At 44.0% G+C, this 12268-nt stretch overlaps 2 protein-coding genes across 4 annotated transcripts in view; one reads left to right on the top strand and one right to left on the bottom strand.

Annotated features, from left to right (window-relative positions):
- LOC311001380 (uncharacterized protein) overlaps positions 1-12268 on the top strand; it is a 199170-nt gene that overhangs the window by 67816 nt on the left and 119086 nt on the right. The window lies entirely within an intron of this gene.
- The window catches only part of LOC311001346 (coxsackievirus and adenovirus receptor homolog), a 173587-nt gene that overhangs the window by 12601 nt on the left and 148718 nt on the right, over positions 1-12268 (bottom strand). The window contains exon 3 of one of the 3 annotated variants that reach the window (XM_083992416.1): positions 9967-10302. The exons of the other annotated variants lie outside the window; for them this stretch is intronic. Coding sequence (XP_083848542.1) covers positions 9967-10302 — 336 coding nt within the window. The remainder of the gene's footprint in view (positions 1-9966; positions 10303-12268) is intronic. 3 annotated transcript variants of the gene reach the window in all.

Here is a 12268-nt window from a genome sequence, read left to right on the forward strand (position 1 = left end):
TCATTATTGATTTTTGCATTAATTGATCAGTGCATTGATCATTGTCACAGCTCATCCTCATGTTTATTACTGCGTCAATTTGGCATCTTTTTGCCACTGGCAGGGTTTCAACAATCGAGCGTCCAAATATTCTTACCACTGTTAGATTATACATACAGCTTCTCACATAAGTAAGGTTAACTACTTCATTTGCTGGTATTTGTTCATGTTTAATGGCCAACAATCCTGCTGCCAGTGCACAATCAGCTGTTAGTTGTCCAGTTTTAATTTCAACATGATTAGAGATTATTATATAGTAAATCAATATGAGAAGTGCTACTACTGCACCTCCTCTACATAAAATGTATTTATGCTTTGGCTTTCTTCCAGCTGTTCTTTTCCTCCATATAATCACGCTCTGTGTCTGTTTTAATGTAGTTATAGTAGCCTGTTTTGGTCTTTCTCGGCTTTCTGCTTTAATTTGTTCTAGTTTAACATTATTGTCAGAGGGTCTTTGTTCCTCCTGCATTTTGCTTTAGTGCCAGTCTCTTAGAACGTCTTTCTTTCACTATTTCTTCGGGCTGCGTCTGGTCCTGCAGGGAGGCGTGGCCGTCCCTTAGATTCCCCTGCGATTGGATCTGTCCCTGCGGGGAGGCGTGGCCGTCCCCTTCTGGTTCCTGTGGATCACTTGTGGCTCCAGGTGGTCTCTCTGCTTTGCAGCAGTGGTTCAAATGATACCAGAGAGTCTTACCTTCTACTTTCAAAGCAGTAGGTGTTACTATAATGACTTTGTAAGGGCCTTCCCTTCTTGGTTGATTCCACTTGCGTTTAAACACCCTCAGGTAGACCCAGTCTCCTGGTTCAATACTCTTGAGCGGTTCTGGAATGACAGCTTCTCTGTTCTCCACTGCTCCTTTGACCTGTTGAGATATAACCTTGCAGGCACGTGCACACATAGGGCCCAAAGGGTGCTTGAGCCCCTGCCCTTTTTGCCTCGTATTAAAAAGTGCCCTTTTTTATGTTTTTTTTTTTTTTTTCAATAAATGCATTCCTGTTGTGCATGAGGATGTAAACAACCGCGCTGTAAAAATGCCACGGTTATCTACCGTACGCATTTCCTTGTAATAGCTACACACGGTATTGTGTATGTACGTTGGTGTGTGTGTGTTGTCCGCTGCTGCTCCGCTCTGTCCCTCACTGAGGGGCGGGGGGGGGCTGCCCCGCGGTGCGCGCTCCCTCACATGCACGTCCAGAGAGAGAGAGAGAGAGAGAGAGAGAGAGAGAAGCTGCTGCCTCATCGATAACCCGCACATATATGAGACGTGACAGTGGAGCGACTTGTGTCGAATCTTGTGAGTTATTATAAATCCACCAACATAACTTCCTTGTCGGTTCTGACAAGTCGCCGTCCACTTATTCAACGAGCTTAATGAGTCATATTTAAGAAAAGCCCTCATTTGTGTTTATTTAGCTCACTGCTTGTTAAGAGTTAAGCCCCACCCCCTCCTCTGTCTAACATCACCTGAAGTGAACAGCAGCAGCAACAGGAGGAATCACTCACTCAGCTTGATTTCACTGACTATTTGAATTTGTTTCCAGACATTGAGTTACTGGTAATTGTGACTTTGTTGTTGTAAATATTGCTGCTGTTCTGAAATATGCACAGTAGCAGTCACAGTAGTCATTTCTTGGTTTTGTGTGTGTAGTCTGTAGGCTTAGCCTACTTTTTTTTTTCTGCAAGCTGTGCCCCCAATACAATATTAGCCTTAGCCACCAGTTCAGAAGTCATGACTCTGTTTCGGGAAGTTGGGAAATTGGTCCAGCATGTTGACTGCAGTCCTGAAGGCGTGCAGGCTTTCTCTACCGACTAAATAGTAACTGTAATTTATTTTAATTTATTTATTTTGATATTAAGGCCTGAAAAAATTGTACACTGCCCTTTTCTGATGTTGAGCCCCTGCCCCTCTATAGTCATGTGCACGTCCCTGTAACCTTGTATATTTGAGTCAGCTGCTGTAAATAACATGTCAATTCTCTTTCACATTGTTCAAGTGGTGGACCTTTATACGGGCCCCTGAAAAAGGGGACCAGCATTGGTCTTCCAGTAAGCATTTCATGCGGTGTTAGATGTGTCATTCGGTTAGTTTGCATTCGCATTCCCATTAGTGCCAAAGGTAACGCATCTACCCAGTTCAACCTATACTGGCTGTTAGCAATGATCTTTGCTAACTTAGATTTTAACACTCCGTTAGCTTTTTCCACAATTCCCTGTGATTGGGGATGATAGACACAGCCAAACTTTTGATTTATTCCCAACATTTTACACGCTGTTCTAATGGTATTAGCCACAAACGCTGGACCGTTATCCGACGAAAGAAAATCTGGCACGCCGAACCGCGGGAAGATGTCGCGACATAAAAATTTCGCAGTCGATTTTTGATCTGGTCCTTTAGTGGGGACAGCTTCTACCCATCGGCTGAATCTGTCTATCACCACTAGGATGTATCTATATCCTCTTATCCGTTCTGTCATGTCAATATGGTCCATTACTAAATGCCGAAAAGGACCATCCGGCGGTGGCATGTGTGAAATTGGCGCTGAAAAACTTTTTCTAATATTATGACGCGCACACACATCACATTCATGCAACACTCTTTCCACAGTACTCGCTAAGAAAGGTGACCACCAGACATTTTGTATTCTTTTTATCACCTCCCCCCTTGCGCAATGGTCAGGGCCATGCGCATCACGAATAGCTACCTTTAACAATGCACTTGGTATTACAAAATGTCCATGAATACTTCTCCATAGTCAAAGTTGAAGCTTTTTGAAAAGCAAATGCAGCTTCTGCCAATCCCTGATAACATGGGGGCAGTCCTGCTTCAACAGTATCCATCTTTGTACTATAATAAGCCAAGGGTTGTTTCACCGAACCCGCATCCTGCATCAATACTGCACAAGCGTATCCATTCCTCTCAGCAACACACAAATGAAAAGGTTTAGAATAATCTGGATGTCCCAGTGCTGGAGCAGTCTGTAAATCTCTCTTTAAAGCTTCAAATGCCGCTTCGGCCTCATCAGTCCATTGTAACTGAGCACCACTGTCTTTTTGTCCTGCAGCATGAATAATTGCACGCAGTGGAGCTGTTTTAAGAGCATATTCACAGATCCATGGTCTGCTATAACCACACATTCCCAAAAACGTTAACATCTGTGAAACTGTCCGTGGTCTTGGTGATTTAATTATCACTTGGAGTTGTGAGGGGGCTATGAGCCTCTTATCTCCACACAATCTCCGTTAAGGTACTCCACCTCCTGACAGCAGAACTGGAGTTTCTCTTTGCTGACCTTATGACCCTGTTTTGCAAGTGCAGTCAGAACAGCCAGGGAATCCCTCTCACACTGCTCCTTCGTTGGGCTGCATATCAAAATGTCATCCACATATTGTATCAAAGTACTGTTGATATCAAGATGATTCAAATCATCCCTTAAGACTAAATTAAATTTTGTTGGGCTATGTTTATAGCCCTGTGGTAACCTTTGATATTTGTACTGATTATTCTCAAATGTAAAGGCAAAAAGATACTGAGAGTCTGGATGCACAGGCACACTGAAAAAAGCAGAACATAAATCAATGACTGTGTAGTACTTGGAGTCCGCAGGCACGTTGGAGAGCAGGGTGTGTGGATCAGGAACGACAGGCGTCTCAGCCTCCACTATGGCATTAATAGCTCTAAGATCATGTACTAATCGATAATCGTTTGAATTTGGTTTCTTTATGGGGAAGATCGGCGTGTTGCAGGGACTCTTAGTTTTAATCAACACTCCTGCTTCCACCAGACCTGCTATAATGGGCCTGATGCCTTCAATTGCCTGTTGCTTGAGTGGATATTGTCTTTTATATGACAACATAACATTTTTCCTAAGTGGTACTCGTACTGGTTCAGCTGACTTTACTAATCCCACATCAGTCTTGTGTTTTGACCATAATGTTTGTGGCTCTTTGGGATTTTGGTTTAACATCTCTGGAAGATACGAAAGCTTCTTGTAGCCCATCCAGTTGAATTCTTCTTAAACGTTGCATTTCTTTTAAGTATGCTTGTTGAGTCTCTATTATGGTTTTGTCTTCCATAATCATTGTACCAGTCAGCTCCATCTTCATGTGTGGGGGAGAGTCTTTAACATCGAAATCGACTTTTCTTTTCAATTTCTCATCAACAGTTTTCATTTCTTCTTCCAGTCGTTTTATTTGTTCAGAAATTGTGTCACATGCTTTCGTTTTTTGTCAATAATGTTGTTGGTATGTTACAGGTGACCATTGAGCCTGCTTGCCTGAAATCTCCTGTTGGAATGCATCAGCTGTTCCATACAGGGATTTCCTTCTCACACTGGCTTCACCTCTTTCTTTTTTCTTTCGGTCCAGTGATTGTGTTATAATTCGTTCATACTCTCTTCTGTCTTCCTCTTCCTGTTGTTTAGATGTTCTTGGTATGTTATACATTTTAATATCATTCTGCACTTCTTCCATAGAGTCCACACTGAATGCAGACTGCCTTGATTGTTTTTCTTTTTTTCAGTGCAGCTTCATGGGTGGAGCGCATTCTCTTCAGTATGCGCTCATCTCGTGACGTATCACTGTCGTCTTCTTCCTCATCAGAGGACGGCTCCTCCCATGACACCGAAAATTTTCCCTTAAGTCCGCCTTTCCTGTCCACTTTAGTTCCTCTGGCTGGGAACTGCCCCACTGAGACTCCTCCCTTATGGACTGTGTATGGAGGGGGGTCTAGATGCAGCGGAGGGGCTGAAGGAGCAGCAGGCTCTTTTCTGCACTTCTCCTTTTCTCTATCAGCCTGTTCCGCAACAATAGGCAACTGAGTGGCACCCAAGGTCTGACGTCGAGCTGTCAAACGAAACCATCTTAACACCTCTCTTTCTTTGGCCCATTCCCCTTCACGCTTTTTACTTTTATCCAAAGATTTATAATGTTTAATGTTAGCTTCCACTTTGTTGCAACAAGCAATATTGAAAGTTCCCCCAAGAGGCCATTGTAAAGTCCCAGTAATTCTTTTATGCCACGTTTTCATACAGCTTCGTATTTGAGATGCATGATCTGGATGCTGATTTATCACCATCTCTACTGGTGATTGCATCCTGTTTTCCTTCACCGGTTTATTACCCATGCTTTCTGGTGCCTCAGATGTTAAGTCCAAGTTAGTTGTAGTCTCTATCTGTTGTTTAGTTGTTGATTCGTCTGTTTTTATAATACTTATTAAAGCATTAATTCGCCCAACTGTGATACCGTATTTTATTCTTTGTTTGTCAGTAAGTTCAAAGTCTAATTCATTTATTGAATTATGTTCGTCAGGAGCGTTTTCTTTATTAAGGATCCCAAACTGTCCTGTCTCCCACTTGACCTGTCGAGGGATAATTGATATAGTCAGCCGTGGATCTGCTGTTCCACTGTTCTTCCCTGCAACAGTCAGCCCCTCTGGAATAGCCAGAAACGGGGTTAAAGACACACTAGCTCTAGATCTGGGACTCCTACAAAGTTGATCTAATATATAGGACAAGTTTTTAGAATTCCAAATACTTTTTAATGTGTCTTCCCACGGTATAAACGGATAATCCTCTTGTGCCTGATCCAAGCTTTTAAACGTTATCAAATGCCACAACCTCTGGCTTATTAAATGCTCACTTTGCCAACATATAGCCCTCTTTTTATTTCTATACACGTTCTCTAACCAAAAGTGAGTCCTGATTCCTTGAGTTTCAATTTCACCTTCGTTAAGGGTGATCAAGGTTTCATCAGTTTGATTAATTTCATCCATCCGTTGAGGATGCTATTTTTCTTAATTGCTATTAAGTAATTCAAATCAAATCTTCATTCAAATGCAATTTTATTGTTATGCATATTTGCATTTCGAATTTTACAACTAATTTTCTCAAGTTTAAATTATTGTTAACCTTATGTATTCCTTACTCGCATTCACTTTGTTAGAAGTTAATATTGGTCACTTACTATTCAATTAGTTTATATATTGCTTTTTAACTTTTATTTTTATCACTTTCTTCACAAATTCGTCAGCTTTATTACCCAATGATTTATTTTCTACTCATTCACCCATGAGCCACATTCACTCCAGCACCTAAATCACACTTAGTTTATAGGCACCCCTCTCAAACCAACATCATCCAAAGTTTTTATCTTTACTGATTTATTGCCAAGTTAACAACTTTCAACACTCAGCGATCCTCTTAATCCTTGAGAAATTTCAACTAAATCCTCCTCTCTCCTATCTACTTATTAAAACACAACTCCTCACACTCGGCTAAATTCCTAACTGACATACAAATTCACATGTAACACATTATAACCCAATATTTCTACTTTTCAACCAGATTCTGTCAAACTCACTCACTCTCCCTTTTCATCTCTTCCACACACAGGCTTTACCCACACATGCTCTTTCTTCTCACACACAAAGCCCCACACACACACACTCTCCGCTGCAGCTCCACACACACCCACACAGGCTCCGCTGCAGCTTCTCACTCTCTCTCTCCCCCCTTCATTCACATTTCATTTACAACAGTTCACAAACACTTAATCGGTACCGCACACATTCAGATTATATGATAGATTAATATGGAATAATTACACGATTAATCGTAGGCCTCTGCGTATATACAATGATCATGCATTCACTTTGCTCACGTCTACCTCGACGGAATATTACCAGTGGCTCTTCACTCGAGCAGGTGTATCATCACACGCATCACCGGACCATTATACCTCTAATGGATTTATTTGTCCACACGACAAAAGAAGTCGCCACACGCGACGCGCACTACACTTATTAAATTTGACTATATTTTTCCTAAACCGGTCGCTACCTGCGACTGTGCGCTTACACTCACTTATAGTTTAAATTTGCCACCTGACAAATTACTCATCGCTTCCTGCGATTGCGTGCTGCAAAGCTTGTCCCCTCGACAATAATCGCTTCCTGCAACTGCACGCGTCACTTATTTACACAATCTGAAAGGATGTCAGATTTATAGAGAGAAAGAAAGAAAAAGTAAAGGTGAAGGTTAGAAAAGTCAGAATTCGGATCCAGCCTTAACAGCTTCACTTAATGATTCTAAGGTTCTTTTGAGAGTGAGAGTTGAAACCACCTGAGAGCAGACCACGCATTAATTATTTACCAATTATAATCAAATTAACTTCGCATGCTTACCTTTTCAATGACTTTGAAGAACGCGTGATCAACCTCTCAGTTGTCTTCTTCTCTCAGCAAACTCCTGGATATAGCTCGCCAAAATGATGAAGATCAGAAAAATGCGCTAATTAACTAATCTTACATCTCACACCAAAAATAAATTCTGGACTCAAAATAACTCGCTGGAAAGGATGGATCCGACGTAGAGTTGTCTTTTATTTTCTTTAACAAGAAAGCAAACAAAGTTCAACCCGAGCCACTTACAGATACAAAGTTCGAAAAGAAAAGTAACAAAGTATCAGGCTTCATGCAAAGCAAAACCCCAAGACATGCATCAAGGAGTAGTTAAGTGACTGACTCCTTACCAAAAGTTGAAGGCTTATATAGGCCTAGGTCTATTCCCAAGTGATTCACCACGACTGTTCTCTGAGAGCTCCAATTCCCCTCATCTCCATCCTCACTGACCTAACACTATCAGTTGGGAGACGAGGGGATGGCAACTTCCCTCACAGACCCTGCATAATAATGTGAACCTGCTTGCTAGTTGACCTCTTATCTACCCCTCTCTCTCTCTGGCTGCACATAAGCAGTTGGCTGATCTTTAAGTCACAAAACATACTCCTTTCAATTAGATATACAGAACAAAACATTATATAATCATTTGTGATCATTTAAGATGATCAACATTAAATCTTAAACTAATAGATACATAATGAGTATATGTCTTTTTTAATAGTAGCATAATATTGTCTTTCAGCATTAACCTATTACAAACTTTCATGTCATTTATGATGAAAAATACCACAACACCGGTTCTTCCAGACTCTCTGATTCTGGGTCCGTGATCCCGGTTCTTCCAGACTCTCTGATTCTGGGTCCGTGATCCTGGGTCCGTGATCCCGGTTCCTCCAGACTCTCTGATTCTGGGTCCGTGATCCCGGTTCTTCCAGACTCTCTGATTCTGGGTCCGTCATCCCGGTTCTTCCAGACTCTCTGATTCTGGGTCCGTGATCCCGGTTCCTCCAGACTCTCTGATTCTGGGTCCGTGATCCCGGTTCCTCCAGACTCTCTGATTCTGGGTCCGTGATCCCGGTTCTTCCAGACTCTCTGATTCTGGGTCCGTGATCCCGGTTCTTCCAGACTCTCTTATTCTGGGTCCGTGATCCCGGTTCTTCCAGATTCTCTGATTCTTGGTCCGTGGTCCCGGTTCCTCCAGATTCTCTGATTCTGGGTCCGTGATCCCGGTTCTTCCAGACTCTCTGATTCTGGGTCCGTGGTCCCGGTTCCTCCAGACTCTCTGATTCTGGGTCCGTGATCCCGGTTCTTCCAGATTCTCTGATTCTGGGTCCGTGGTCCCGGTTCCTCCAGATTCTCTGATTCTGGGTCCGTGATCCCGGTTCTTCCAGACTCTCTGATTCTGGGTCCGTGATCCCGGTTCCTCCAGACTCTCTGATTCTGGGTCCGTGATCCCGGTTCCTCCAGACTCTCTGATTCTGGGTCCGTGATCCCGGTTCTTCCAGACTCTCTGATTCTGGGTCCGTGATCCCGGTTCTTCCAGACTCTCTGATCCTGGGTCCGTGGTCCCGGTTCCTCCAGACTCTCTGATCCTGGGTCCGTGATCCCGGTTCTTCCAGACTCTCTGATCCTGGGTCCGTGATCCCGGTTCCTCCAGACTCTCTGATTCTGGGTCCGTGATCCCGGTTCCTCCAGACTCTCTGATCCTGGGTCCGTGATCCCGGTTCCTCCAGACTCTCTGATTCTGGGTCCGTGATCCCGGTTCTTCCAGACTCTCTGATCCTGGGTCCGTGATCCCGGTTCCTCCAGACTCTCTGATTCTGGGTCCGTGATCCCGGTTCTTCCAGACTCTCTGATTCTGGGTCCGTCATCCCGGTTCTTCCAGACTCTCTGATTCTGGGTCCGTGATCCCGGTTCCTCCAGACTCTCTGATTCTGGGTCCGTGATCCCGGTTCCTCCAGACTCTCTGATTCTGGGTCCGTGATCCCGGTTCTTCCAGACTCTCTGATTCTGGGTCCGTGATCCCGGTTCTTCCAGACTCTCTTATTCTGGGTCCGTGATCCCGGTTCTTCCAGATTCTCTGATTCTTGGTCCGTGGTCCCGGTTCCTCCAGATTCTCTGATTCTGGGTCCGTGATCCCGGTTCTTCCAGACTCTCTGATTCTGGGTCCGTGATCCCGGTTCCTCCAGACTCTCTGATTCTGGGTCCGTGATCCCGGTTCTTCCAGATTCTCTGATTCTGGGTCCGTGGTCCCGGTTCCTCCAGATTCTCTGATTCTGGGTCCGTGGTCCCGGTTCTTCCAGATTCTCGGATTCTGGGTCCGTGGTCCCGGTTCCTCAAGATTCTCTGGGTCCGTGATCCCGGTTCCTCCAGATTCTCTGATCCTGGCCTTTTTAATGGCTCACAAGAAATTTAGTTTCCCCAGCTGAATCTGTTGCCCCAGCTGAATCTGTTTCCCCAGCTGAATCTGTTTCCCCAGCTGAATCTGTTGCCCTAGCTGAATCTGTTGCCCCAGCTGAATCGGCCTTCTCAAGGTCAGCTTGATGTGGACAATTTCTATATTTTCTATAGACGATTAAAGCAGCAACAACAACAACAAACAGAGCAGACAGACCAACTCCCAGTCCAATCTGTAGATCCTTGTCTCCTCCTCTCCCCCCTGTTCCTCCTGCAGAGAGAAGCAGAGTGAGATATCAGCTGTCAGGTCGGTGATGAGTGAAGAACACAACAGAGTCTGGACTCTGGGACTCACCTGACTGATGAACCTCCAGGTGGACGATGCTGATGGGTTCAGAACTGGATCCATTCTCTGTCTCTGTGTAAGTGACCCGACACTCATATGTTCCTGAGTCCTTACTGGTCACCTTCTCCAGGATCATGGACACGTCTCCGTTCTCCATCTTTCTGTCCTTCAGCTCCACCCGACCTTTAAAATCCTGGTGCTGGTTTTCTAGAACACGGGTCCCGTCCAGGTACGTCAACACATTTTGTTGTTCCAGTTCAGATCTGGTCCACTCTACCTTTATGATCTCAGTGTTGCTGGGAGCTCGACATGGCAGAGAGACAGACTGTCCAGCTCTGATGTTCACTGGGAATGAAACAGAGAAACACCTGAGCATCAGAAGCAGTGATGTCATTGTGATCATTCATCTCAGGTGTGAACAGGTTCATATGAACAAACCTGAGACTTGAACAGCCAGGTAGAAGCTGCTGATGAACTTAAGGCCACTTCTTTTATCTCCAACAACACACTCGTATTTCCCAGTATCAGTGAAGGTGACGTTCTTCAGAACCACAGAAACGTCTCCGTCCTTCATCTCTGGATCTTTCAGCTCCACTCGGCCACGATAAGACGGAAGCTGGTACTTTTCATACAGACGGTTTTCTCTGTAGTAGAAGACGTAACGATCTGACTCCAGGTCAGGTTTGATCCACTTTATCACCGTGATCTCAGCATCTGCAGAACCTCGACACAGAAGAGTGGCGTCTTCTCCAGGTTTCACTGTCACTACAAAAGACAAAGACAAACAGGAAGTATATGTCAGTGATTAGTGTCTTTATGAAAAACTCTTATTTTGAAGGTTCATATTTTTCATAGATTAGTGCCTTGGAGCATATGCTAGTTAGTAATAAACATGACAGTAAAAATGTCAGGTTGCTGTGGTTCTGGAGGTTGGGAACACATCACATCTGAGCTTCAACACTGTTCAGGCCCGTTGAGAACTGTAGCCAGACTGAAGCAGCTTAGAAAGTGCTCAAACAGTCAACCGTGGGCTTTAAGAGCTTTTGTTTATTCACATAACAAGAACTTAAAGGGATAGTTCAACATTTTGTCCCTATAGTCACAGCAGAAGGTTTGTTACCTTTAATTTACGGTGCAAGCTATTTTTAGAAGCTATTTTTAGAACGGCGGAGCTACGCTATGGAGGCTCATGGGATTTCTTGGTTTCCCTCATCAAACTCTGATGAGGGAAACGATAATAACAGAACGTTACCTCTAAAACAACTCTGTGTGGTAACGTTGTGTTATTATCTCATAGCGTGGTGAATGTGCAGCTCACAACTTGTCCACCAGAGCGTTGTGGAGTTGTTGGATTGTGTATTTGATGAGTTTGATGAGGGAAACCAAGAAATCCCATAATGAGCCTCCGTAGCGTAGCTCTGAGCAGCTCACGGCTCTGCTCCGCCGTTCTAAAAATAGCTTGCACCGACAATTAAAGGTAACAAACCTACTGCTATGACTATAGGGATTATGGCAATGGGCCAATTTGACAAAATGTTGAACTATCCCTTTAATGATCACTGTCCGGGCTACTGAGCAGAACATTATGTAAACAGTGACAGTAGCGTCCCAAAAAAAGAAGTAGCTAAACATTGGCAACCATTGTGATCATTAGTTCAGGTGTCGAAAAGAGACTCCCTGCTGAAAAACGACTGCCCGCAGGATTGCAAAGGGTGAGATTCTCAGAGTTTTCTGGAGTTATAATAGAGGGTACCAGGTGCAAGTACAATGAATTTGGTCAATGCCCCCCCTTGCATTCTTGAGTAAGTGGGGGGCAGTCACTTTTCGGCAAGACCCCGCCAAAAAGGGCAGTCGCTTTTCGACACAGAGGGAAGAACATCTGGCTACAACATGACAGTCCTACTCATGAAAGTAACTGAATTGAGACACAGTTTCTAATTTGTAAAACCTTTGTGAAAATGCAGAAACTTCAGCATCGTGTCCCTGGTCATGGTCTCCACCCTCTGTAACTCTGCTGATCTGATACGGAGCCAAACAACAGGAAGTGATCCACCATGTTGAGACAGGACAGAGACTGACGACAACTCCACTCTCTGCAGTTGCTAACTAGCCTACTGTAAAACTACTGTAACTACAGTAAAACCACTGTAACTACAGAAACTACACTAATGCTGCATTTGAGACAAGTTGGAACTTGGATCTTTCCCAGCTGAAAACTCCCCTGTTCCAACTTCAAAGTGTTCAGGATGCAACACGTCCAAAAAAAGAAAAAAAAAAGTTGCGGACCGTCCGGGACAAACTTTGAATTCAA

Source organism: Trachurus trachurus, assembly GCF_905171665.1.
Source record: "Trachurus trachurus genome assembly, chromosome: 18".
Taxonomy (NCBI): Eukaryota; Metazoa; Chordata; class Actinopteri; order Carangiformes; family Carangidae; genus Trachurus; species Trachurus trachurus.